The sequence below is a fragment of the Rhinolophus ferrumequinum genome, chromosome 23 (genome assembly GCF_004115265.2).
Source record: "Rhinolophus ferrumequinum isolate MPI-CBG mRhiFer1 chromosome 23, mRhiFer1_v1.p, whole genome shotgun sequence".
Classification (NCBI taxonomy): Eukaryota; Metazoa; Chordata; class Mammalia; order Chiroptera; family Rhinolophidae; genus Rhinolophus; species Rhinolophus ferrumequinum.
Genome location: NC_046306.1, coordinates 24,062,448 through 24,090,304, shown reverse-complemented (window position 1 = coordinate 24,090,304; position 27,857 = coordinate 24,062,448). Strand labels below are relative to the sequence as shown.

The following is a 27,857-nucleotide window of genomic DNA, read 5'->3' as shown; positions in this document are numbered from 1 at the left end:
TTGAAATACATTTCCTCCCCTCTATTCCAATTTACCACGATTGCACAATGTGCATTAGCTAACAAGTTTCTCCTGATACTGATTATAAGATGTAACTCCATTTTGAGAACGTTGGAAAGTGAAAAAATATAAATAAATGTTTACTTCAAATGGAGAAAATGTGGTTATTAAAAGGTATGATTATTTTGTCTCTAAAAAAAAAAAAATCTTGCAAATGTTTAGTAAGTCCCTTGTGTTGCACAACACACATCAGTCTTGGGGTCCAATTCATCTTAGGCCTGTTACATATCACCACGGATAGCTGACATGGTAGTCACGTTTCTTGTCTGCAAAACAGTGAAGAAAAGGAGTTGTGAGCATGAGGTTCTTGGTGAATCACCACAGTAAAAGGTAAACAAAGTCTTATTACGGTGGTTTGGGATGCACTGACTCAAAAGCTGGTCTGTTTTGAACTGATGTCCAATCTACCGCCCTAAGAGAACCAGTGGATCACAGAATGAAAGTGAGGGAAGCCACGTGCTGCTGGGCGTCAGGGAAGACTGGACCCAGGAAGTTTCTGCAGTCTGACTTTCTCTAGGTGGTGGCCAAGGTGGTGTGTGGTGGGGGAGGGGCGGGAACAGTGTTCTGGCAACTGCTGGGCTCTCTCCCTTTTTAATTTTGTCTCTTAATATCCATTCTTCCCTTCTTCTATAGGCACACAACCCATATTTCCAGTTAGGCACATGCGCCCAGAATGAAGATTATGTTTCCCAGCCTTCCATGCAGCTACATTTGGCCAGACCACTAGATTGTAGCCAATGAGGTGTGAAGGGGAGAGACGTATGTCCTTAGGTCATGCATTTAAGGGAAGAGGGATATGCCCTCACGTTCCTCCCCCATCCTACCCCCACCCCCTTTCCACTGTTTGGACCATTCATAGGAGGGGCGGATCCTAAGGACAGACACACAAGTAGAAGGAGCATGGGTCTCTGGACAGCCTGTGAAGCCCAGCTGTCGTACCTGCCTCTGGACTGTTATAAGAATGAGACAGCAATTTCAGTCACAAGGTCACTGAGATTCTAGGGAAGGGGACGCAGATGATCGGAAGAGTGTCAAAGAACTTTGAGGTCATGTTTCAAATACCTCAGGAGCACAGGTATGGGGGACCCAGAGAAGGTAAGTCCACATCTGCCTCTCTCAGGTCCCGGACTGTGTCCCGACACAGTCTCTGGCCACAGTGCCTCTGGGCGTTCCTTTTACCTCTCTCACCCCAACACACACACGGCTGGTCAACTCCTTCAGGTCATGGCTAAACCTGGTCACCTCAGGGAAGCATGTCACTACACTCCAGTCTGAGTTAGACATCTGTTATGTGTCTCTCATACCGTAACACCATGGATCACTCTCACAGCGCTTATAGATTTAAAACGTTCCACTTGTCTGTATGGTTTTGGGTTGTCTCTCCCTCACCAGAATGTCAGTTCTGTGAGGTCAGGGACTGAGTCTGTCTCTCACATTGCTGTTTCCCCAGCACCTAGCACAGGGCACGGCATATAGCAGGTGCTCAACGAAGGGTATAAATGGAACGAATGAATCCAGTGTAAATGCCGACTCCTCCTCCAACGCAGAAAAGCAGAGCTCACTACCTTGAACCATTTATTGAAAGCTGCCACGAACGCACATCTGCACTGACTCCTCGCAACCGTCCTTTTGACAGGATGAGTATGTCTGCACTTAGACGTGTGATCCTGCTCAAGGTCACCCAGGCAGTCACTGAAGGGCACCCAAATATTCCTCCCATTTCTCAGATGCGGAAACCTGATGCCGGCAAGTCGGAAACCACAGAGAAAGGAAAGATGGGGGAAGGCAAGGCGGCCATCCAGACGGCTGCATCCGAAGGCCTCGGGGCTTCCGGGCTTCCGGTTCCCGGACCCCGCTGCCGGGGCTCGGGGACGTGCGCGCCGTGTGGGGCGCGCACGCAGGGCGGGGCGTGCGGGGGCGCGCGCGTGCGCAGGCGTCGCGCTGAGGGACGAAGCAGAGCCGCGGAATCGCCGCCAGGTCCGGTCTTGGTCCACGCCGCCCATCGCGCCGCCCGCCCGCCCCGCGTCCGCCGCCGCCGCCGCCATGGGAGTGCAGGTGGAGACCATCTCCCCCGGAGACGGTGAGTAGGCGCGCCCGGCGGTCCCGAAGGCCCCGCCGCCGGGAGCATCCGCTCACCGCACCCGTCTGTCTGTCTCTTCAGGGCGCACCTTCCCGAAGCGCGGCCAGACCTGCGTGGTGCACTATACGGGTGAGTCGGCGGGCCCGCGGGGTGGGGGCCCCAACCCGGGGGCGGCCTGGGGGCAAAGGCCCGGGGAGTGGTGGCAGCGAGGCCCGCGTGGCCCGAGGCTGAGGCCTGGGCGGTGGCAGCGCCCCCGAGGGGGCAGCCTCGGGCCTGCGGTCCCCGGGACTGTCTGAGCCGGCGCTTGTGAGCGCTGATTGCGTGCCGGCTGTTATCTCACCCTTCACAAGGGATTCTGTGCCTCAGATGCTCCCCTTATTCCCACTGCTCAGATGGGGAAACTGAGGCTTGGGGAGGCGAAGTCGCTTGTCCAAGGTCACAGGCTCAAGAATGGGCAGAACCCGGCCAGCGACCATCAGAAAGGACTTGTGCCATTTCTGTGTCCCGGTTGACACCCTTCCCCCCTTCCGGCCCGGCCCTCCCTTCGATGGAGATAAGAAGGGCGAGGTACTTCCCAGTCTGCCGAGCTGCCCCTTCCCCCCTCTGGGAAGTCGGGCTTTGTCCCTCTGCCGCGGGTGGAGAAACGTCCCAGTTCCTAAGTCATTGCTTGGGCTCAGCCTGGCCTTGAAGGAACTAGATCTGCATGGGCTTTTTCCTCTTTTTACTTTTCAGTCACTTACACATCCAAGCCTCAGTGGCAGTGATGGCCCAGGCTGACGGAATATGTAATTTAGTCCCGCAACCCTTCTAGGAGTAGAGACTTTCTCATCCCCATTTTAAAGATAAGGAAACTGAGGCCAGTTAGGGTAGTAAACAGTAATGTAAGCCCAAGGAAATTGTAGACTTTCAGCCAGAATTCAGACATCATAGTCTGGTGCCTGTGAGACCATGTTTTACTCCATGCCCTTACAAGGTCTTCCTGTGTTGTATTGGGGGGGGGGAGTGGGGAGACTAAGCAGGCGGAGACTCCCTGGCTGCAGGCTGGAGGTGGGGGTGCTGGGGATTGGTGTAGCCACAATTGCTGATATGAATAATTTTCCCTCCCTCTCCTCTTTCCCCTTTCTCCACCTTCCCACCCTTTCTCTGTTCCTCCTCCTCCTGCCTCTGTTCTTGGCCTCCTGTGTCTTCCTCCTCCTCCTGGGTAGTAGGCTGTAGGAAGTTCTTTCTGAGGGAGCTGCTCAGGGATAAGCCCTACCCTTCTAAGCCCTACTCTTCTCTCCCAGATCATAGGGGTACAGGGGGGACTCTGTTGAGGGAAATGACTTTCATTAAGAAGGGAAAAAAGGCATCAACTATTCCCTCTTCATGTGCCCTTTTATTTTTCTGGCTCTGTTATTTCCCTGGCCCTTCTCCATGGGTAGAAATGGGGGCAAGAGGTGGAGGGAGTTAAGAACTAGAACCTTTAAAAAGGCTACAAAAGGAGAAGGTATTGAAATCCGTCTTTGTAGGGAACAGTCTCATGCCGGTGAACGAAACGGGAAAGTGGTTTTTGACATTTGAAATGACTGTCTTTTTAAACCAAGGTCAGCACCTGAGCCTAGGGGGGCTGGTGGAGGAAAGCTCGTCGGTTGGGTGGTTTTTGATCAGTGGGATGAGAAGAGTAACCGTTTCCTTTTGCAGTGCTGGGGTGGGTGGGCAGTTCAGTCACTGCCCACAGCCAACTGTGCAGACTGGGACTCAGGCGAGGAGGTGACCCCCCTTCCAGATCTGTGCCCCTCGTCCTTGGCTTATCCACTTCTGGTGCTGATGGCAGGACTGGGACACCAGCACGTATGCAGAACTCCACTTCACTGTGCCTCTTGGTGAAATGTCCCCACACAGCATGTCTGGAGCCTTTCTCTGCGAGAACAGATGGCCCTGGGACCCAGAGCCCCATCAGGGCGCTCTGCGCCTCTTCTCCACGTCTGTGTTTTCCTTGCGTGTGGCACCCACCCACACGTTCCCAGAACAGCAGCAGGACCCTGGCATCCATTTGGACAAAAGCTTTCTTTTTAATTTCATTTTTGATAAGCCCTACAATGACGCCTTAGTGAGATGTCAGCCTTTGCCTCCTGCTCACAGAATAGGCTGTTCTCAGGCGGCGGCTTTGTTCCTGTGGGTCTTTGCCACCAGCCTCCAAGGAGGAACCTGTTTGAGACCTGTGGGGGCGTGAGAGGAATGGGTAAGGCACTTTGAGATTTCATCTGTAGCAGTTAAGGGTTTTAAGCAACCTGGAACAGAATCCATTTGAGGGAACATGATTGGCGCGGGGGGAGTGAAAGGATCTTAAGATTCAGAGGTCTTCAAAGGCAGGAAGCCCACTGGGCCTTAAGAACGGAGAAGAAATTCTCATGATGCCCCTACTTTTCATGTCTGCTTTTCTCTAGCTGGCTGCCTCAGTAGTTTCCTATTGCAGATTGCTGTTTGTCTGTTTCTCCCAGGTGGATGGTGGAAGTCCCCTGTGTGCCCACCCACCCTCCTCCAAACCCCCGCTCCATGCCCAGTTTCTCTGTCTCCTTTTGGGTGTCTAGCTCAGATTGCTTGGCTGTGTGACTCCACCGATTACAGTTCCTAGGAGGGAGAGTCTGATTGACCCAGGTTTTGGGAAGGTGAACACTCTAGATCTAGTCCACTCGGGCCAGGCGTTCATTACTGCTGATTTGGGAACAGTGGAAGGCAGGTACTTGCCAAAATTCCCTCTCAGCCACCTGAGGTATGCATAGCATAGACTTTTACCGCAGGGATGTTTTAAATGTTACTGGCGGCTGCCCGTAGTAGCCCTGATGCTACCCTCTGGTGCCTTCTGTGTGGCCTCCAGCAGAGTACAGCATGAGCATGGCCTCAAAGAAAGGCCGGCATCACCTCTTTGTGGTACCAAAAGGGAAAATGAAAACTTGACTGTCACCAGCCAAGCACCTCCTAGCAGCATGACAGGCATTGAGGTAGGAGGAAGGAGGTGGAAAGGTAACCTGCCAGATATGTGCCTGAAGGACCAAGTGCATTCTCACGGCTCCCTCGCCTACGGTAGCTTCTGCATCTTGATCATGGAGCTTGTCCTGACAGAGCGAGCCTTACATCCCTTTTACTCACGTCAGCAGCCACGTGCCTGCCATTGTCAGAGCAACCTCAAGTGGATGGAAGGAATTCTCTTTTTAATCTCTTAAATAGTAATTGACATCTTGTCCTTGAGATCAGGTTTGTCAGTAGCCTGGCTTCTGACTTGAGAAAAACCAAGAGTGGTCCCTCAGCACCCCCATCTCCTCAAAAGCTCCTCTTGGCGCAGCTGAATGAGCTCCCAGGGCAGGTATGACCACTTGCCTGCAGCCTCCCTGCCCCCCACGCCTCTAGCCCCTGGCTTTTTTTTAGCCTCTGTCTCCTCTCCTCTCCTCTCCTCTCCGTTTTATTCCATCCACTCCCCTGCTGGTGTTTCTTGGCTGATGAGCTGATGTCTGGAGGAAGGCTTACTCCAGCAGAGACTCCGCAGATGGCTTCCCCTGTGCCGTCCTCACGTAGACAGGCTATAACTATTTGGGCTGGGCTGTGACAGGACCCTTCCTTCCTACAGCAGATGTTTATTGAGCAACAGCAACAAGTCAGGCACTAGGGACATGGCCAGTGAACTAAATAGACAAAGACCTGATCTGGTGGGGCTTATCTCTGGTGACAAGACGAATAGTAGCATGAGGTGGGGAGAAGCACTGTGGGGAGGTTAAAGCAGGGTGAGGTGTCGCGGGGTGGGGCTTGCTTCAGTAAGGGTGGTTGGAAAAGGCCTCTGCCGAAGTGACATTTCAATATTTACCCAAAGGGAGTTGGGGCGTGAGGGACATGGCTGTCTAGAGGAAGAGAATTCCAGGCAGAGGGCAGAGCTAGTGGAGAGGCTCTGAGGCTGGAGCACGCTTGGTGTGTTAGAGGCACAGCAAGGAAACCGGTGACGGGGAAGTGGCAGGACGTAACGTGATGGTGGAGCCGTGCAGGTTGTCACCTAGGGTCATTGGCTTCCTCTGAATAAGGTGGGATCAGTGGAGGGTCACGAGCTGGCTTGGGTTTTAACAGGCCCTCCTCTCTTCTGGCTGCTTCGTGGACCTTGAGCTGTTGGGACCAAGGGCAGAAACAGGGCTCTGGTAATACCTTAGGTGTGTAGAGTGTGCCGTCCTGGGCAGATGGTGCCAGGTGGACGTGATCCCCAAAGATGTGGGTCCTTTTCTTGGTTCACATCTTGCCTCTGCCACGTAGCATATTGAGAGCCTGGCAAATTGTGCTACTTTTCTTAGCTTCCATGTGCCATCTGTAAAATGGGAGTGATGACGGCTGCTGTGAGGAGTGGCTGGGGCGAGTGCCTTCCGGGAGGGGCAGCAGCGCGTGATGCTGTTCCTGCACGTGGTGTCGTTAAGGCCCCTGTGTCCCAGGCACTGCCCGGTCCCTCATCCACCCGGCGCCTCCTGTGGTGTCGAAAGTGGGAGAAAGGCAGAGCCCTGGTCTCAGCACTGCAGCTCCTGGAGTGGCCCCATTGTACGTGCAGTTTAGGCTCGGTGGAGGTGGATGGGCTGAGACCTCACCCTCCTTTCACTGGACAGATGGAGAGATGGGCACCTACGCAAAAGAGGTGAATCTGAGCCTGGAGTCATCTTAACACAGGCCCACATGTTGCCTGCAGAGTATATTGGCTAAGAAAGCCACCGCCCTTCTCTTAAATGTGAGGACCAGGGGAGGTTTTTATTGTTGTTGTTTCTTGTGGGTATGAGAGGGGCACAGTTGGCCTGTGCCAGCTTGGCTGTGTGAACAACTTACGGTGTCACTCCTTTTTCTCCTCAAGTTTCCTTAACATCATGGAATTTTAACATTTTGAAAATAGATCTTGTTACGGAAACATTATTTCCTTTCCTCTGGAATTGTGATCACCGAAATACAGATCCCGCCGATGCCGTTCTCTTCTTCCACAGGTGAGGGCCGAAGGCTTGCTGGTCTTAAGTGAACCCGAGGCCCCACAGCATTCTCCTGTGTGTGCGATTTGTTGTGAAGTTTTCAGAAATAGAGGAAAATCAAAGTAGAACAATAAATACCCATGTGCTCACCACCTGGCATCCACGATGGTTGACATTTTATCATATTGGCCATTTCTATCTTACAGAATATACTATATGTTTTGGGGGTTTTGTTTTGTTTTTTGCTGAACCATTAGAGTTACAGACATCATGACACTACCTGTAAATAGTTGAGCATACTCTTAAAAATGAGAATATTCTCTTTACCCTCCTACTGGTCACATCTAAGAAAATTGAAAATGATTCAGTAGTACCTGAAACCAAATGCAGATTGAAATTGTCACAGTTGTCTTCAAAGTGTTTTTTTATAACTTTTTTTTTTAAAACCAGAATTCAGTTGAGGTTTATTCATTGTGGTTGGGTATTATATCTATAGTATCAATCTAGAAGAATCCTCGCATTGATTTTTCGGTAGTTAAAAACTGATTTTTGTGAAGTGTTATTAATGTGTTCATTATATCTGTAAACTGGAGAATCATTTGTCTGCCTTCAGATTTTCTCTAAAAATAGTATTGTCACCTGCTGTTTCCCATGGAAAAGACCGGGGGTATTTTGGATAACTTAATGCGTCTACTATCCAGTTCTCCCTTTGGTGCTCATGGCAGTGTTTGCTCGTTTTTATTTTTGTATTTCCTCTCCTGGTTTTTCACCTACTGAGGAACTGAATTGAGTCCTTGCTTTCCTTCCTTCAGCGCCCTTTAACTTGGACCAGATGGATTGTAGCAGTTCAGAAAGGAGGAGGAAGACAGGGAGAGAGCGGGAGAAAGCCTCTGCTCCGGGGTGCTGCTGTCTGCTCTCGTTGCCTTTACTCTTTCCCTCCCAGGAGCTCAGGCCACCCTGGCCTGCATTCAGTTCCTCACACACACCAAGCTTCCCCCCAGGAAGGTCTCTACTCCTGTTAGGCTTAGGGGCCACCCCTCTGCCCCCACTCCACATCACAAGACAGGCTGCTATCACAGCTTAAATGACACCCCATCCCTGGGTCGCCCCTGACCCGTGGCTACAGTGGTTCTTCACACACGCACACTCACACCTGATCTCCAACAGGGCAACCATCCATTTCCTTCTTAGCCTTCCTCACAGTCAGGCTGTGTGTGGTTGTGTCTGGTCTTTCGCCAGGAGGCCAGAGCCGCCCTGGTGGTGGTCTCCAGGGTCTCTCCCCATCGGTGCCTGGCATGCAGTGGGTACTTAGTGACTGAATGAGTGCTTAGATACTCCTGTTGCCTTCAGGTTAGAATAAGAAAGAAGATTTACAACATTTTGGACTTTGCCCAATCCCTAGGATTAATGAAAGTGTGACCACTCCTTCCTCTCACACCCCTGCACACAGGTCAGCACACCAAACCCTTCCCTCAGTCAGTGATAACTGTGTGATAGCTGCGAGAAGAAGCCTCAGCCTTCCCTCGAGGGCTTACCTTGCAGGGAGTGCCTTGCCTGGTGCTTAGGTTACAAGGTGTCATTATATCTGTAAATTGGAGAATCATTTGTCTTGAGCAGCCCACCCCTGGGGCTAGAAGTGCCACATGGTTTTGGATGTATATGGCTCAGGCAAGAGGAAAAGGCTTGCCAGGTGTGTGCAAAAGCCTGGATGGAGTGGGGGGAAGGTGCCTTTGGTTTTTCTACAAGTATTTATGAGGTGTGATCAGAAAATATGGTGAATGTTTACATTTTTGAGGGGGAGTAATAGCAATGTGTCTTATACTGTAATTTTTAAAATTTAAACATTCACTGTATTTTTGGATCACACATTGTATTGACCATCTCGCATATACAAGGCACTGTTCTCGGTACCAAAAATATCAAAGAAAAAGACACAGATTTATACTGTAGTGGGAAAGACAGAACAAATATGATTAATAAGCAAAAATATATTGTACATTAGCCAGGAAGCGCTAAGGAGGGGACAGGAGAAAGTTGAGATTTTAGACCAGTGAGGGCCTCAATGAGAAAGGGACATTTGAACAAAGACCTGAAGGAGGAGGTAATCCGTGTGACTCTCTGGGTAAGAGCATTTTAGGCAGAGGGAACAGCAAAGATGCCCTGCAGTGAGAGTATCCCTGGTGTGTGTATCGAACAGAGGGAAACAATGTTCTTGGAGTAGAGAAACCAGATGAAGTCAGATGGCGGTATGGGATGGCAGCTCTCACGGCTTTGTAGGCCATACCATGTTTCCCCGAAAATAAGACCTAGCCGGACAATCAGCTGTAATGCGTCTTTCGGAGCAAAAATCAATATAAGACTTGGTCTTAAGACCGGGTCTTATATAAGACCGCGTCTTATATTGATTTTTGCTCCGAAAGACGCATTACAGCTGATTGTCCGGCTAGGTCTTATTTTCGGGGAATCATGTATTAAGGACTTCAGCTTCTATTCTGAGGTGAGATGGGGAGCCATGGGAGTGTTTTGAGCAGAGAAGTAATAGGGTCTGACTTGTATTTTAAAACAATGTTCGTCTGGCTGTTGAGTGAAGTTTAAACTGTAGGAGAGGAAGGGCAGAAGCAGGGCTGCCAGGGAGGGAATTACTGTAATAATCTGGAGCCTGGCACCAGAACTCATGCCTTGAACCATTGTGCCCTACAGCCTCCTGCCTCTGTTTTCTGGAAAACGGAAAAAAGAAAAGAAAGCTAAAGATGATGCATATTTTTACTATTTCCAGACAGCCACGGTTGAACTGTGTTTCCTTCTGTAGACCCTGCCCTCTCCCCCATGAGACATAGTGTGGCAGTCCTTTTATTTGTATTGTGATAAAGTGGGAGATGGAAAAGCTTGCCCAGAAGGACGTGCACTCTGGTTTGTGTTCTGGGATCATGTGTGTTCTTCCCCTCATGGGCCCTCCTTTGAAAATACACTTTGGTCATAGAATCTAAAGGGATTTTAGCCAAAGGTTAGAAGCATTTCCAGATGGGAAATATTCTTGCACTCAGTTTATGTAATAGAGAGGAAGAAGCTGGTTTTTCCTTTGGGTAGGCATTCAATCTTTGATCATACCACGTGTGGGTTCTTAGAACTCCAATCCAGGAAGGTTGCCCTGTGAATCAACCACAGAGGCCGGGAAATAGGACAAAGACGTGAGCTTTGAGTTAATACCTTAGTTACCTCGGCGTGTAGACTCTCTTCACCCATCATGGTTGGGACAAGTGGATAGTTGATATGTTAATCATAAAAGTAACGTGGCTTCTGTACATATTTTATTTCAAATCCAAACATAAATCATCGACTAAAGGGCCATGTCTTTCTTTGAGAATGGCTCTTTTGGTAGTTTCCCTTCAAGGTTCTTGCAAAACCTAATTCTGGCTTTTGAAGTAGAGCAAGGACTCTTTTGAAGTAGATCAAGGACTGTTGTGAGGTCATCTAAATGCCAACCCTTTCTAGATTTTTAAGATTTCCTTCTCCTAACATACATTAGTCTCATCCACACACAGTTATTCACCAGCAATATTTTTTGGTGACTTGCTTTTATTGAGTCTGTCCCAGCAGTCATTTAGGACCACTGTTTCTCTATTCATAGTCATATCATTTATTTGCATGCTATTTAATTATGAATACTCAGTGAGTAAAACTGACATAAGTAGAATAAACATAGCTCACTGACCCTTGGTAAGCATAAACTACATGAGAAAGGAGGAGTGAGAATAAGCGAGAGACTGGGGCATGAAGGAACTTTCACCAGGCTGGTGCTGCACAGGCTGTAGTTCCTATAAGTGTCTCTGCCGAGGCAGTTAAGTAAAAGGTGTGTGAGAGAGCTTCTGCATGTGAGAAGAAGGGAGGGAACTAGCTAAGCCTAAGCCACTGCCCATTTATACCTAGGATAGTACATCCACTTGGGAATGTTCCGAGTGGCTTCAGATGCACGTCTGCAGGAAAATTGGCAACTTTTGAATTTGAATTTCCCACCACCATTCAAACATTGCCCTTTGTACTTAGGAAACTACCTGTTGAGTTGTAAGTAGAAAGCTTTTCTCCCTCCCCCAGCTGTAAATGGGAAGAACTTTCTTTAGCTGTGAAAGTTTAGGGCTTGAGATGATCTGTTTTGTTGTCATTGTTTGACTTACATGTGAGGTTTTCGTTTGTTGTTTTTTGTTGAGCTTTTTTCAAATCTTAAAACTTTCCGTATTTTGGACCCTGTAAAATGCTGCCTGTGAAAACCACCTGCAAAGATCCGTCACAGCTAAAAACCACATTGTGAGTCATGACTGTATCTACAAGTGCTAACGCCCTAACTCCACAGGCGCCTTCTTCAGTCATCTTCCCTTACCCGTTGAGGTCTTATGGCAACTCTGCCTTCCATGAAGCAGAATGCATTGGAAGTGGCTCCATTTCTGTTGGACTGTTAGCGAAATAACAACCCTGTGGTCCTCTTCAATCTCCAAGTCCCGGCCTTGGGTCTTAACCACTGCTTCTGTGACTTGGGCACTTTGCTCAGCGTCTGTGGGTTCCTTCTGCGTGAGAGCACTCACACAGATGAGCAGCAGGAAGGAGCGGCCTGCCATGGGCACATGGACTCAAGGCGTCCCCACGCCCGTCTTTTTTATAAAGCCCTCCTGCTCCCCCTCCAAGGATTTGAGTCTGGTTCTTCCCCACAAGAACAGCTAGCCATTTTGGGAGGAGACCTCAGCAAAGGTGACATCAACTGCCTTGCAGCCAGAAGCTGCTTTAATAGTCCCTCATGCAACTGTAGCTTTCACTCTTCATGGTCTTGTGCTTTTAACTGGAGACCCCCAAACTTTCACAGTGTTCTCACTGATTAACATTTTAAAGGTGCGAAAAGTAAAAAGTGCCATTCTGGGATTCGCCCTCAGCTTCTTCCTGCCATATAGGGAAGAAGTCTAAATGTGGAAGCCTCGTGCTTGTCCTGCTGGTTCTTAAAAACCGTGCAAGTGAAGCAAATCTGAAAGTGCCTTGAGTGCCAGCGTTGTGAGTTGCCAGGGTTTGAGCTGAGTGCCACAGAACTCTGAGTCCAGATCTGTGACCTTGAGACAGTTCTTGAAATCAGGAATGTGGAACTATCCCAGGCAGATTCTGGGTCATGAGGTATATAGGTTTGTGTGTAGTCAGAAGTGAAATCGGTTAGTTCTGCCAATAGGTCACGCTGGTGATGATTTTTACTTAGAGTGGCCTTTGGAGCTTACAGAGTGTCAGCTGTCATGTCTGAATTGTAACCTCAGTTGCCTTTGCTCAGCAGAGCGTGCTTTCTCTAGGAAATCACGGCACTAACTTGGCAGGTGGTTTCACTGTTAAAGGGCTCCAGGTCCTGGCACAGAGATGGCCAGAGTTAAAATGAGAGCAGCTGCTGAGGCTTGCTGCCTGCTCTACCTGCTCCTTCCCCAGAAGAGGAAGCACCTTGCCATCCACTGCCAGGTTGGATGTAGGAGGTGAACATACATAGAATTTTAGTAAATCTCACTTTTTCCCTTTTTAAAAACAAAGTTTCATAGAGGCATAACTGACATCCAATAAACTGTTCATATCTAATGTGTACAATTTCATAAGTTTCGATGTATTTCTTTGTTACCCTTTGAAACCTCCCCCTTTCCCATCTCCAACAACCACTAATGTGCTTTTCTGTCAGTGTAGGTTAGTTTGCATTTTCTAAAGCTTTATATAGATGGAATTGTACAGTATATGCTCTTTTTAAAATGTTTTCAATTACACCAGTCAATATTATATTAGTTTCAGGTGTCAGTAGGTACTCTTTCTGCCTGATTTTCACTTGGTATGATTATTTTGAGATTATTTTGTTATTCCATGTATCAGTAATTCATTCCTGTTTATTACTGAATAATTTTCTATTGTATGATATATTTGTTTATCCATTCACCAGTTGGCAGATATCTGTGTTGTTCCAGTTTTGGGCTATTTATTACAAGTATGTCTGCTATTAATGTTTGTACGTAAGTCTTTCGGTATGGACACAGGCTGTCATTTCTCTTGGATAAATATCCAGGAGTAGAATGGCTGGGTCATATGGGAGGTGTATGTATAACTTAAACTGCTGAGCTGTTTTCCAAAGTGGTTATTCCATTGTATATTTCAGCCATCAGTGTATAACAATTCTAGTTCCTCCAGTTCCTCGCCAATACATATTATGATCAGTCTTAGTTGTACTCATTCTAATCGGTAGTAGTCATGTCTCATAGTGGTATTACTTTGTATTTTTTAATGACTAATAATGTTGAGCATCTTTTCATTTGTTTACTTGCCATCTGTATATCTTTTTCAGTGAAGTATCTGTTCAAATTTTTTGCCCTTTTTAAATTGAGTTGTTTTCTTATTGTTGAATTTTGAGAGCTCTTTATATAATATTCTGGACACAAGTCCTTTGTCAGATATATGCTTTGCAAAGATTTTCTCCCAGTCTGTGGCTTGACTCTGTATTCTTTTAAAAGCATCTTTTAAAGTGCACAATTTTTTAATTTTGATGAAGTTCACTTTATCCTTTTATGGGTTAGGCTTTTTGGCTTTATATTTTAAGAAATCTATCTAAGACGTAGTCACAAAATTATTTTCCTATGTTTTCTTCTAGAAGTTTTACAGGTTTCTTGTTTGCCTTCAGGCCTATTATCCATCTTGAGTTGATATTGATTTGATACGAAATATATAGATCCAAGTTTTTTACTTTTTTCCTCTTTCACAGAATTTACTTTATACCTATTATACCAAACATCTTACACCCTGACACATAAACTCCCTAACAAGATAAAGCAAAGACAAAAGTGCTTATCTTCTGAGAAACAAGATGCACCATCACTTATAGTCTTCAAACATTATTGCACTTTAACTTTCATAATTTGACAACGCACACATGAAACAATGTGCAGACAACTAGTTTTAACAGCCAGAACACTTTTAAGCAGACATGACTGTCCTTGTCCTAAATCGTTTATTAGGTAAGAATTTTACAACCATTACTTATACTAGCGCTGACGGTGGAGCTTGGAGAGTATCGCGCCTTCTCCAAGCTGCACGGCGAGAACTGAGAACCACCGATGCTGTGATGGAACTTGTGGCCCTTTCCAAGGCCACAGCTCTTGCGGCCCGAGGGTGTCGGCCTTCGCATCACCCTGCGCTTGGGGACTGGTTTGGTGATCCACTGGGTGTCAGGATTCCGTCTGACAGCTTTATGGAATGGCTCAATGACAATAAGCTCACAGAATTTGTACGTGGGATCTTCAACAACCCAGTAAGAATTCAGGACTCTCACAGCCCCACAGTGGCGTCCAGCTCACTCCTGGGCAGCAGACTGAAGGCTTCCAGCAAACTTCAGCTGGTTAACACCGTGATGGACAGGCTTGATGTAGGTTCCACCCTGAGGAACCCGGCGTTTGTGGCCACCACGGCGCACATGAATCTGATATATGACATAACCTAGTTTGGCCTTTCATCGCATCCTATGCCCTTTATTGGGCTGGGGGAAGGGGCTGAGTGGGCTGTGGAGAGCAGAGAGCTGGTGCCACTGCAAGCAGTGCACCCGGAGCAGAAAGCCCATTACATCGACTGCTGCTTCCTCCGTAGCTCCTGGATGTACTTGTAAGCGCCCATCGTGGCTTACCTGACGGCTGCGGGCAGGTGCGAAAGAAAGAACCTTTCTCCCCACAAGTTTTTACTTTTTGTGGATATCCAATTGTTCCAGCCCAGTGCATTTTTCGTCTTGGGCATTGTAGTTCTCATCTCTGGACGTTTGATTTGAATCTTCCTGTCCTTACTAATTCTAACATTGTGCCAGTCCTGGGTTGGTTTCCATGGATTGATTAGTTTCCTCATTTGGGACGTTTTTCTGTTTCTGCATGCTTGGTAATCTTTGGATGCTAGACATTGTGAATTTCACCTTTTGGGGTGCTGGATAGTTTTATTCCTATAAGTCATCCTGGGCTTTGTACTGGGAAGTGCTTAAGTTACTTGGAAATAGTTTGATCCTTCTGGGTCTTGCGTTTATGATTTGTTAGTTGGATGTGCAGCAGTGCTCAGTGTCAGGCTGGTTACTCCCCACTAGGTTTGGAAGGTGAGATCTTCCTGGGTAGCCTACCAGTGCCTCGTGAACCATGCCCTTCTCCTGTCTTTCTAGTGGGAACAGGCGCTGATCCTTCCGAACCTTTTGGGTGGTTATTTTCCCGTCCTTAAGTGGTTTCCTTATACACGTGTATTGATTAGTACTCTGCTGAATGCTTAAGGGAACCCTCTGCAAACCTCTGGGGATCCCTCAATAACTCTTCTCCCTGGTACGTGTCCTGTGGACTCAAGCTGCCTTGAGCTCCATCCCAGTACCCTGTCTCTGGAAACTCCCAGGGATGTAAGCTGGGACAGTCAGGGCTCGCCTTGTTAGTTTCCCATCCCTGAGGGATCACTGTCCTTCATTGCAGTGTCCAGTGTCTTAAAAACCATTGTTTAAGCCATTATTTGGCTGGTTTCTCTCCTTTTGTGTGTATGTGTGTGTGTGTGTGTGGGGGGGGGTTGTTTTGTTTTTTATTTGTTTGGGACTTTTTTATTTTGTTTTGTTTTGGGTTATTTAGGTGGGAGAGTAAACCTGATTCTGTTCCTCCATCTTGGCCCAAACTATGACCTGTTTTGATGTCATAGCTTCTCTTACATTCTACATTCAGCACGGACCAGCCTAATTCCCGCTCCAGAAAACACTGTATGCGCAGTCATTCCTGCTTCATGGACACTGCTTCGCCTCCTGCATCAGCTCCTCCCCCGGTCTGACAACTTACAGCCATATATACAGTGGTCTGTTCCTCCCCAATGGGGGAGGCCCTCCTTCTAGCACCCCTGTTCCCCTACAGCCTGTGCCAGCTGTGTGATATCCTGCTCAGCTCTGGAGATATTGTTAACCTTTTGGACTTAGATTATAGGAAGTCCCCTCCTCAGGCCTAAGGGACCCCACCATTACCAACACCAGCACCCAGCCCTTCCCTGTGATGAAGATTTCTCCTAGAAAGTAGGTGAGATTGACAGTTGGTAACTGGCCTGAAGTCCTGGAGCAAGGCTCATATCCTCTTCCCAGGGACAATAGTTCATCTGAAATAGGGGAGGAGAACAAGATCCTTGGCAAAACTCCTGCTTAAAGCCCTTCTACTCAGAAATTCTACTTGTTGGCATTTACAATTTTTTAAAATAAGAAGAGGCATCACCCCTCAGTGTCCCAGGAGAGCTTAAGAGAGCTGAGGTTAGACAGACATCTCCCAGACCCACAGTCTCTTCACTGAGGAGCATCTGGTTCTCCAGGGTTGCTCAGCAGCGGGTGGAGGCTGGGCCGCACCTTGTGCTCCCAGCTGGTTACCGGTCAGACACTGAAGCATCTCACCTTCAGGCAAAGTGGGATGGATGCATGTAACATCTGGACATTGCTTGGCAATGCATTCGATCAGGAAGAAAAGCAAGTTTAGGGAATATGTCTCAGGACCCTGTGGTTTTCATTGCTCTCAAATACTGTCTTGCCCTGGTTGGGGACATGTTCAAATTTGGCAGTAAATGTGATAATTCTTTTGTAGGTATACTGTATTTTTAAAACTGAGTTGCAACCCATTAGTGTATCATGAAATAAAGTTAGGGGTCACAGTCAGCACTCTTTTTATTTCTTTTTTATTTTTTTTTATTGGGGAACAGTGTGTTTCTCCAGGGCTCATCAGCTCCAAGTCCAGGCGCCGTTTTCAGTCTTTAGTTGCAGGGGGCGCAGCCCACCGTCCCATGCGGGAACTGAACCAGCATCCTTATTGTTGAGAGCTCGCGCTCTGACCAACTGAGCCATCCAGCCGCCCCTCAGCATACTTTTAAAAAGTGAGAATTGTGTCCCATGGAGTAACTACTTCATGTAAACGTTTTGTTTATGTACCTGTATGTATGTGCTGGGTCCTGATGTCACACTCTGGTCTGTTGTCACAGTCAGTGATAGCTCTTTGTGACGTGGCTTGTTGAGTCCCATTTCTCTTAGTCCTCTCATGGTAGCACTACAGTCAGTGAGGTAAATGTCAGTTGGGTTACAAGTAACTGGAAACCTGACTTAAGGCAAAGCAGACTTTTAATCACCTTAGAACACAAGTCTTGGAGGTGGTTTGGGGCTGGTTCAGACCAATGGGCTGGCTACTCTGTGCTGCTCCTGACCTTTTCGTGCTTACCAGGTGGCTGCCATGGCTCCAGACATCACATCCTCACACGACAGCATGCAACAGGAAGGGAGGGCAGGAGCTTTCTTCCTGAGTGTGTTTTTCTTTTTAACCAGTGAGTCAGGTCTTTCCTGCAAGATTCCAGTAGACTTCACAGTTGGTCTCAGTTCAGTGCCCAGACTGGCCCATATGCCCACCCAGCGTCAACCGTCGTATAGGAGAAAGGCTCAGATCGATTCCAGTTCATCTGTTAGGCCAGGCTTTTGCTGCTCCTGGAAAGTTAGGAAGGGGGTTGGGGGCACCAAGTCTGGATTTTCCAAAATCTAGAATGTGGCACAGACTGGGTTCCCTGTGCCCCTCTGGGCAGGTTTTTCTCCGTGGGTTTTGTCCAGCCAGATTTTGCAGCTAGTCGGGGCTCAGGAGCCAGGGTCCACTCTCTCATCCTTGGCCCTTTCCCAGAAGGGTTCTTCATCCAGTGACTTATCCATCGTGGCTGCTCAGAAAGCGCCAGGACTCTACTCCACGTCTGCTCTGAGGAGCGCATACAGGAAGAGGCTGTATCTGGGCTTCAGTCTCCTTTGTAGCTCGCAGCCCCCATTGGGCTAAATAAAGCCTTTTGCTCGAGCCAGACCCCACTGCCCACTGGCTCTGACCTTAAGCGGGTCACTGAGCCTGGGAGTTGGTGCCCTTATTTTTGTTACAAGCAGTCTCGGGGGTGGATGGAAAGGCTCCCTGCCTGGCCAAGAAAGGATCTGAGAATCCTAGCTGTTCATTGCCTGCTCTCACCCTTAACGCTGAGTTCAGTTGGATTGGATTCAGTGTATGAAGTAAAGCTCAAAATGGGGCAAAGGGAATGTGTGTCTGCGGAGAGTATGTGGAGTGTGGAGACCTGTTCTCCCGGTTACTTACAGAAAACTGTTCAAGTCCTGCCACTTGTCATTTCTTAATCAAGTAGTGAGTGTGTTCTAGTAAAGAGGTGAGCTTCATGTACATCCCAGCTTGCTAGTTCTGGGGTACCAGTTCCTGGCTCTGCCCTGACTTGGTGGGGGTGGACCTCTATTCTCCTGTCCTGTTCCTCAGTCCTTTGCTCCTAGCTCCAGACTCCAGGCAGTGCGACACCCTCTCTCCTCAGGATATCTCCCGTCCTGCTCTGTTAGGATAGCACTTCCGTCCCCATTTCCTATTTTGTCAAAGTACAGATAGTCTGGTGTGTGTGATAAAGCTCTCAATTGATCTCTGCTTCCTCATCCCACTTACAAGTGGTGACGTTTTTTAGATTGGGATTTTCCCCCTCTAAAAAATACAAACACAGCAGAATTCTGTATTTTGCTGTGTCTTGAGTGGTGCTTAGAACCATGGGGGGGGGTGCCCACTCTCAGACTCGAAGGGAATCAGCTTCGTGTTAATGATGTGGCAATACCTGGCTGACCCTTCCCGTCTGGGATTGCAGTGCGCCAGTTTTCAGAACCTGAGTCACAGACAGCTCTCACATTGGCTGACACTGACTTCCTGAGAAACCAGTGTGATGTTCTTTCTGGACAAGAAATTGCAGATGTCTGTTCCTCTTTGCTCGTGGCACTCGCCCTCTAGAATTCCCCCTTTTAGTAGAGAGTGCCATCGTGGTTGTCTGGCTTCTGGGAAACTGGGATAGTAGAATGAACATGGTTGATGTCTAGCGTTACTAGTTCAGCAACTTACTTCACTTCGTTCTGCCTCAGTACCTTCATCTGTGAAATGGGGACAGTATCGTGGGGAGGATTGAAGACATTTATGCGTGGAAAGTGCCTAGCCCATTCCCTGCCCCCAGAACTGCTTCCAGAACTGCCAACTGGAGTTGTTAGCTGTTCACTGAAAGAGGTTTTCTGTGTCTTTTCCAACGCCACTTCTCTGATTCTCCGTCACCAACTGGTATCCTACAATTCGGTTCAGTTCTGACACTACCCACATTTCTGTAAAAGGTGACAGGTGAATTGAGGAAGGAATATTGTTTCTTTTACTGTATGTGACTTTCAGCCATTATGTGCACCTGAAGGGCCTACAGTTATTCTTACTCTGGGAGGAAATCTTCAGGGTGTTGGAAATTCACGCCAGGAGTGTGTACACTTCCCCATCCTCCAGACCGAGGGAGACTGCTGCTGACTCTGGTGGTCCGCGTACTGCTCGGAGTCGGGAAGAGCATCCGCAAGCCCGGGCAGAGGGTCCACCTCTGCTCCTTAGGGGCCCGCTGAGGACACAGGACACCCTCCCTGGGCGCTGCAGTTTCTCCTCAGCCCGGGGCCCCCTGCCAGGCCCTTCAGGGCTGGCACCTGGGATTTGCACTCTGCTGCTGGCTTCTGACTTGCCTCGTGTCATTACTCCTTGTTGCTCATGTTACAACTGCCCTTTTTCACAGGGATGCTTGAAGATGGAAAGAAATTTGATTCCTCCCGGGACAGAAACAAGCCCTTTAAGTTTATGCTAGGCAAGCAGGAAGTGATCCGAGGCTGGGAAGAAGGGGTTGCCCAGGTATGCTCTCATTTGTTTGTTTTGTTTCTTAGTGTCTGCCTTTTAAACCATGTTTATGGGTAGGACATTCATATGCTTCAAAAATCAAAAAAGGTGCAAGTGAAAAATTTCACTCCCACCCCATCTGCAAGTAATTCCTGTTATGAATGTTTCTTGGGGAGTTTCTTTAAGCACACAAGTGTACAAAAACATAACGCCTATCTTCTTTTCTTTTTACTTTTAGACATACGCACACATTGTTCTGCGCTTTGCTTTTCCACTTAATCTATCTTTGACACTTTATATACCAGGACAAAATGCAAAAAGCTCTCTTGCAGCTGCATTTTGTTTCCTCCAGTGGCGTACTCCAATTTATGTGACCAGTACCCTATTGGGGGCCATTTCGGTTGTTTCTAGTATTTTGCTCTTGTAAACAGTGCTGCAGTGGCTAATCTCGTCTGGACTTTATTTTACATTTGTGCAAGTGTTGCCACGGACAGATTCTCTGTAGTGAAGTGAGTGGCTCGGGGGTTGTGTGCAGTCTTTGGCTTGTTACCAAGCGGCCATCTGTAGCGACTACACCGAGCTGCCACCAGCGGGCTCGAAGGCGCCTGTCTCCTCCCAGCCCCGCCAGTACAGTGGGTTGTGAAACTTTTGGCTTCAGGACACTGTAATGAGTAAAGTGTTGTCTTGGTGTAGTTGTGACTTGTATTTGTCTTAGTGACCGTGTGTGTCCGACCAGTTGTGTCCGACCACTTCTGAGAGGTCATATTCACGGAGCAAGTCCTTTTGTTTGTCTTGAATCTGTTTCTTCACCTCTCCTCTCCCCATTTGTGTACACAGCTTCTGTTCTGCCAACACTATGAAATTCCCAGTAGACAATAGGGGACCCAGGGTTGCCAAATTTCAGTTGAGTTCTGTCCTTCCATGGAGCCCAGGAATTTTTTTCTTGGCACTGACCAGGTAAAGGGATGTTTACAGTGGCCAGAGATCCAGGGGGCTTTGTATTATAATGAGGCCCTGCATGATGGGTAATTAGTCTATGTCCCTCTCACCAAAGATGGTTGGAGATTTAACCAAAGGGGAGAGAGAGATTTCTGTCTTTCTCTTTTCCGGAGTAGACATTGCTCTGCCTCCTCTAGAAAATATCCCTGAATTATCTCCAAATAAATTGCTTAACTCTCAGAAACGTTGAGCCATCCCACTCCCAGGTGTCTAGATATCTGTCCCTGCAGGGCAGAGGGTTGGCAGTACAAGGACACAGTCTTTGTGGTTTACTTCCCTTTGGAAACCTCGCCAACCATACCTTTCTGTCTCCTCGTCTCCCGCCCCCTGCGTCTGTAGCCCATCCCCCACCTCGTGCCAACCATTGTCCCCACCACAGCTCATCTTCTGTGGCTGTTCCAGCACTGGAACAATCATTGTGTGTTCCAGGAGCCGTGAACTGCCCCTGAGATCATGTTATCAGCCTATTTCACATCCCAGGCTTGGCACAAGGCATGGCAGGGTGTTGGGGAGGTGCCCAGTCTCCCCTGGACCCAGTGTGCTTCGGGGTCAATCACAGCTCTGTCGCTTGAGAAATCTGAGTGGTCTGAGAGCGACGTGGAGCATCTTCTTTTAAACTCCTCCACAGAACATGTCTTCAAGCACAGGAAGAAGGGGGTTGTTTCGTGCCCCTTACCGGTTTCTCCTGATATTGGTATTCAGGTTTAACATGTTTACAGGTGTGCAGTCCTGCTTTAAGTACTGTTTCAGAGCTTGCCTTCTTCATCTACTGATGTCCTTGGAGCTTCTTTTACACTTACGGCCACTAGATTCTTTCTAATGGCTAATCCGTGGTGTAGATGTGCCTTTGACACACTCCCCTCGTAATGGGCATTTGGGTTGTTAGCAGAAGATTCTGGAAGTGGAATTGCTGGGTAAAAGGATAGGATTATTTTGAATTTTGTTGTATTAAGCCCTATGCTTTTAACTGTCCTTACTTACCACCTTGGTCCAGCATGTCCCTGTTCCTGAAGGGAGCTGTGGAAAGTGAGACTTCTGAGTTGCATTAGAAACTTCATTGCAGCCCGCTGTTTCCGCCCTAGTCACCGTGTCTTGGGCTGGGTCAGAGAGCCCCGAGTGCACATGTGGAGACTTAAAAGATAGGCTGAAGGATGGAGATACGGCAGAGAATGTGCTCGCTCTTCAGAAAATAGACATTTAAACTTAGGTTTGTATTCGTTTAGAAAATGGAAAAAGTACAAATATATATTTTAACTTTTATTTATTTTAAGTGTGTTTTTCCAGGACCCATCAGCTCCAAGTCAAATCGTTGTTTCCATCTAGTTGTGGAGGACACAGCTCACAGAGACCCATGTGGGGATCAAACCGGCAACCTTGTTGTTAAGAGCGCCGCGCTCTAACCAACTGAGCTAACCAGCCGCCCCAAAATATATTTTTTAAAGTGAAAATTTTCCCTGCACCCTGACCACTATACTCGAGCCTCTGCATAGGAAAATCACTGGCTTATATAGGCAGGTACAAATAGAGAAATAGTGTCTTCTTTTTCACACAAGTGGTGGCATAGTGTCCATGCGGCTTTGTACCTCTGGAAAAAAAGCATAGTCTTTTTTTCACTTTTTCTATATTTCTGAACTATGAGTATAAATATAGAAAGTACAGAAAAGTAGACTACCCCCAAATATCACCTGGTGTGTGTGCATGCGTGTGTGTGTGGGTATAGCAAAGTTTTGATTAAAATACTCCTTTTTTAAGAGCGTAGATGCCACGTCACATGTCCTTTGACAGACAGGCCACTAGAAGGGTTAGGTGGTGACACTTCTGGATAGAGTCAGGTCAGTAACACCTGGGCAGGGGGCCTGACCGTTTTGGGAATTGAGGGGTTTTTATTTACCACTGGGCCTCTGGGAACCAGACGCGGGGATTGTCCAGTCTGGCTGCCCACCTCCACGTCCTGCAGAGGGTAGGGGGCTGCCTGGCGTCCAGGCAGCTGCACAGACACTGGAATGTCTTAGCCACACCGTCCTGGCCAAGGGACACCCAGGTAAACAGCTCTGCTTCTTAGGGAGACAGTTGGGGAGTGTGTCCAGCTCATTCTTTCTTCCTTGTTTTTTTCACAGATGAGTGTGGGTCAGCGAGCCAAACTGACTATCTCCCCGGACTATGCCTATGGCGCCACTGGGCACCCAGGCATCATCCCACCAAATGCCACTCTCGTCTTTGACGTGGAGCTTCTAAAACTGGAATGACAGGAATGGCCTGGCCTCCTCCCTGAGCTCCCTGTTCTTGGGTAAGGAACTTAATGCTGAAGGGCCTTTACCTTTGCTCTTCCTGTGTTAGGCCCAGTGTATGATGGGTAACAGGGAGAACCAAAAATGCCATGGGTTTTCTTATCCCTACATTCTACCTCTATCGGGTATCCTTTCAGTTATCAGCGTACACCTTGAATATAAAAGTCAATCACTTTATGGAAAGGGATGGCTTGTGTTCTGGAATGTACTAAAACGGGATGGGGCAGCTGACGGTAGCCATTTAAATGAAGTATTTTTATATGTAGCTTATACCCTAAAACTCAGTTGTGAAGTAAAAATATAGGCCACATTTTTAGTGCCAACATTTTAGTCCTTTAGAACTAAGACTGTTGATGACTTTGCTTACCCCTTCCTAGTCTGTGCGTCTCCCTGACCCATAGCTTGTGGTTACTGCCTGTTAGATGATATGAGAGGCGTTACCACCTGGGCCACCTGCCTCAGGGAGCGAGCCCAGGACAGTTGAGGCCAGCAGGCTAGCTTGTTACCAGTGGGTTGAAACACGAGACCAGAGGGTATCTGAAGTGTAGAGGGTGCTCTCAGACAGTCCTGGGCCGGGGAGGGGGTCTTAGGGACCTGAGTCGGCCTTCCTGTGCAACAGGTGAGGAAACTGAGGCCCAGGAGAAAGGCCTCACTCAAGGTCACATCCAGGCAGTGGCAAAGGAGGACCAGAAGCCCTTTCCTGCTGTCCTGCCCTGGACTTGTTTTTCTCCCATTGCCCTCATAGCTAGGAAACCATACTCAGTGTCCTAATGGCACATAACTTTTCGTGTAGGTGTTCAATCGTAAAGCACATGAACGTTGTCATCTTCTTTCCTGTCATCTTTCCAGTTGGCCCAGACCTCTACCTTTGCTCTCATCCTTCCCCTGGGACCAGAGGAAAGAAGATGTGTTTTATGATTTGAACACTCACACGAAAAGTTATGTGCCATTAGGATACTGAGTTTGGTTTCCTAGAAATGAGGGCCACAGCCAGGGGCTGAGTGAGAATGCTTTTGTTTAAAAGCTGCAACAAGTGGCTACCAGCCTGTTTGTGATGGTGTAACCTGATCCTATTGTGGACTTCTTTAAGGAGGAGGGCTCTTTTTTATTATTAGCTGTTTTTCTTTCTTAGTGGTTTGAGTTCTACACACCAGGATCGTGCAGTCCTGGTCAGGTTTGAGGACTCTGGCTCCTCCACCTGTCATTCCTACCAGGAAGGAGCCTCTGACATTTTACACAGCCTCCCTCTGCCTAAAGGTCTATACCTACTCCAAACCCTCTTTGCTGTTCTTTGAGAGCTGAGTCCTTGGAACATAAATGTACTTGAGGGAGCCTTGGTGTTATCCTAATTTGGGAACAGACTTTCTGTAAATCTGGTAGGATGGAGGGTGGGGAAGGAAAGAGAGGGAGGAAGGGCTACGAGTCACCTTGGCTTTGCCCTCTCCGTGCACTGCCGAAGAACTTCACAGCTTCTCGGAAAGGTCTTGAAGGAAAGCCCAAGGACAAACCCAGAAAGTTATAGATTTGAGTGAATGAATGAAGACAGCAGACATTTTTTAAGTCTTTTCAACATGGGGAATATCAGCCCAGGGCTTTGCACGGGAAAGTCACCTGGAAAGCTTGTAAGACTTCCCCGAAGCCCAAGCCACACCCTGGACGGAGCACTGCCTCTCCTGCGGTCCTTAGCAAGGTGGTAAATTTAACCTTAGGTTTAAGGAAAAAAAAAAAACAACCAATTGAAGCAGGAGGGAGCTTGCTCACTTGGAATCCAGCCCGAGCCCAGCTGTCTCTGCCCAGTTGGAGCAGAAGGGTCCAAGTGAGACCTCGCAGCTATTGGGGAAGGGACTTGGTGCATTGGGCAGCCTTGTGGCTGTCCCCATTGCACACAAAGAGCTCTGAGTTGCTGGAACTCACAGATTTTCTATCCCCAACAGATGTGCCATGGAGGGATCTGGCGCCCCCAGACGCGCACACGCGAATCTGTACGGAGCTTTTCCTGATGTTCCACTACACTCTTTGTATAAACATCTACCCCGACTGAATGTGTTCTGTCCTCCAGCTTTGCTCTTCCCCTGTCTCCTCGTGTGTGTGTTGACCTAAACTATATGCCATAAACCTCAAGTTACTCATTTTATTTTGTTTTCGTTTTGGGGTGAAGATTCAGTTTCAGTCTTTTGGATCTAGGTTTCCAATTAAGTATTAGTCAAGTATTAACAGCACAAGTAATGGGTTAACTTTAGACTAGGAATTGGTGTGGGGGGGATGCAAGAATCTTTATTTTATTTTATTTTTTTGGATTAAATTTTTATCTATTATATATTAAACATTCTTGCTGCTGCGCTGCAAAGCCATAGCAGATTTGAGGCGCTGTTGAGGGCCGAATTATTCTCCAAGTTGAGAAATGTCCTTGGGTTGAATTAAGAGCCCTACCCAAAACTGAAGTGGGGAGGAGGAGAGCCCTCGCCCCCACTGCCCCGTCTCACTCTCCCCTGAAACCCTCTGCCTTTTAAAAGCAAATCGTTTTCACTGCGTTGCTGGACACTACAGCTCTCTGTCCCGGGCCAGCAGGGACCGCGGCCGCCTACGTGGCCTGGCTCACCCCACCCCATCCTGTGGTTTTTCTAATGGATAGTCAGGACTTTTATAATCTCATAGCTATCCAGGCTCCACTTCCTAAATTTTAAGAACTTGAATTGAAAGTTTAAATTGCAGGTGCTGTTTGTAGACACTTAACACCCAATGAAAGCCCAGCCATCATGACAAATCCGTGAGTGTTGTCTTAAGAAAACGATGCTGGTCATCACAGCTTCAGCATCTCCTGCTTTTTGATGCTCAGCTCCCCCTGCTCATCAAAGTTTCCTGGCTTTTCCGTCGTCCCTCTCACTCCTTGGCTGTCCTGTGTAGTGATTTGGTGAGAGGAACTATTGCTGCCTACCGCCACCCCACCCTCCGCACTACATATGAGTTTCAAGTTTTATTATTGCAATAAAAGTGCTTTACGCTGGCTTTTCTCAGCTCTGTGTGCTGGTGGTTACTTTCAGGTGCCTCCCCTGCCATTTGGTGCGGGGGGATGGGATTGGAAATGTGACAGTGGGGGGTGTAGTGGCAGACGGTGTGTCTTGGCAGAAGAACTGCGGCAGGGACACCCTTTCCTGTTGGCCTCTCTGGGCGGCGGGAGGCAGCAGGTTTGCATCTTCACCGGTTCAGGGAACTACCTGGAGGTCAGGCTGGGGTTGGCAGGGAGCATCTCCTCACCCATCTTCAAATGTTTATTAACTACATGTTCTGAGGAGAGCACTGTGCTAGGTTCTCTGCGTTACCAAGAAATGGGAGGTGTAACCAACTCTCAAGAAATGAGCCACGACCTATTGGAGATGTGCTACCAGCGAATTGATAGTTACCAAGGGAAGATGTGGTTTTAAACTGGTGCTCCCCAGTGACACTGGGTGTGGAGGTCCTGGGTGGTTGCAATACCTTCTTCATATGCTGGTGATACCCCCTCCTTCCTCATCACAGAGAACCCCCAAAATGCCCCCATACCTTCATAGGCTTTCCAAAATTGCCCTGGTTAAAAACCTTAGATTTTAAATGGGTTGCCCTAGTATTTGCTTGATGATTTTCCAAATCCATCCCTTTATTAATTTAAGTTACCAGAATAGTAGTATAGGATCGTATCTTATTTTCTCCAAAAATTTTTTTTTAAGATTTTGTTAGGGAAGGGGAACAGGACTTTATTGGGGAACAGTGTGTACTTCCAGGACTTTTTCCAAGTCAAGTTGTCCTTTCAGTCTTAGTCGTGGAGGGTGCAGTACTTTTTCCAAGTCAAGTTGTCCTTTCAGTCTTAGTCGTGGAGGGTGCAGCTCAGCTCTAGGTCCAGTTGCCATTGTTAGTTGCAGGGGGTGCAGCCCACCATCCCTTGGTGGGAGTCAAGGAATTGAACCGGCAACCTTGTGGTTGAGAGCCCACGCTCCAACCAACTGAGCCATCTGGGAGGCAGTTCAGCTCAAGGTGCCGTGTTCAATCTTAGTTGCAGGGGGCAGAGCCCACCATCCCTTACGGGAGTCGAGGAGTTGAACCGGCAACCTTGTGGTTGAGAGCCCACTGGCCCATGTGGGAATCAAACCGGCAGCCTTTGGAGTTAGGAGCACGGAGCTCCAACTGCCTGAGCCACCAGGCCAGCCCCTCCAAAATTCTTTTAGAAAGACTGTCAACAAAGGATTCTTACAGTGAGCACCCATATACCTACCTAGCTTCTAGTATAAAACATGTTATTATATCTGTTTATCACATATTTATCCATCCTTTTATATCACATTTCAAAATAAGTGGCAGACATCACTAAATACAGTTCCTCCTAAATACACAGAATCATTAGAATTCTGTGTTTGTTTACACTTTTGTACCTAAACCCCTATCAAAATAGAATGTAGCCGTCTGCTCAAAGTGTTCTTATGCCTTTCTCCCGGTCAGTCCCCACCCACCCCAGAGGAGGCAGTTGTTTTAATTTTTGCTACCATAGTGTTGCCTGTTACAGAATTTAAATAGAATCCTATATTATGTCCTCGTAAGTGCTTAGTGTTGGAACCTTCTCTCGGATGGATCGGGAACAGGAGTCTGACAGGTCGACCCAAGGGGCCCAAAGATGTCCACATTCTAATTCCTGTAACCTGAGGATTGTTACTTTACATGGCAAAAGGGAATTTGCAGAAGCATTGCGTTAAGGACCCTGAGGTGACGAGATTGTCATGGATTATGTGAG

The 27,857-nt window shown here is 47.9% G+C and overlaps 1 protein-coding gene across 1 annotated transcript; it reads left to right on the top strand.

Annotated features, from left to right (window-relative positions):
• Positions 1–1,975: 1,975 nt before the first annotated feature.
• Positions 1,976–26,112, top strand: FKBP1A (FKBP prolyl isomerase 1A). The gene is made up of 5 exons (XM_033094961.1): positions 1,976–2,140; positions 2,222–2,269; positions 19,714–19,826; positions 22,928–23,097; positions 25,033–26,112. The coding sequence occupies exons 1-4, from the start codon at positions 2,104–2,106 to the stop codon at positions 23,054–23,056; spliced, it is 327 nt and encodes a 108-aa protein (XP_032950852.1). The 5' UTR covers positions 1,976–2,103; the 3' UTR covers positions 23,057–23,097; positions 25,033–26,112.
• The last annotated feature ends 1,745 nt before the right edge of the window (positions 26,113–27,857 follow it).

Bases quoted from the DNA above. Each gene is read 5' to 3' on its own strand.
- FKBP1A (XM_033094961.1), top strand. From the start codon at position 2,104: ATGGGAGTGCAGGTGGAGACCATCTCCCCCGGAGACG. The intron at 2,141-2,221 runs GTGAGTAGGCGC...CTGTCTCTTCAG, and splicing joins GACCATCTCCCCCGGAGACG to GGCGCACCTTCCCGAAGCGC. The intron at 2,270-19,713 runs GTGAGTCGGCGG...CCTTTTTCACAG, and splicing joins CTGCGTGGTGCACTATACGG to GGATGCTTGAAGATGGAAAG.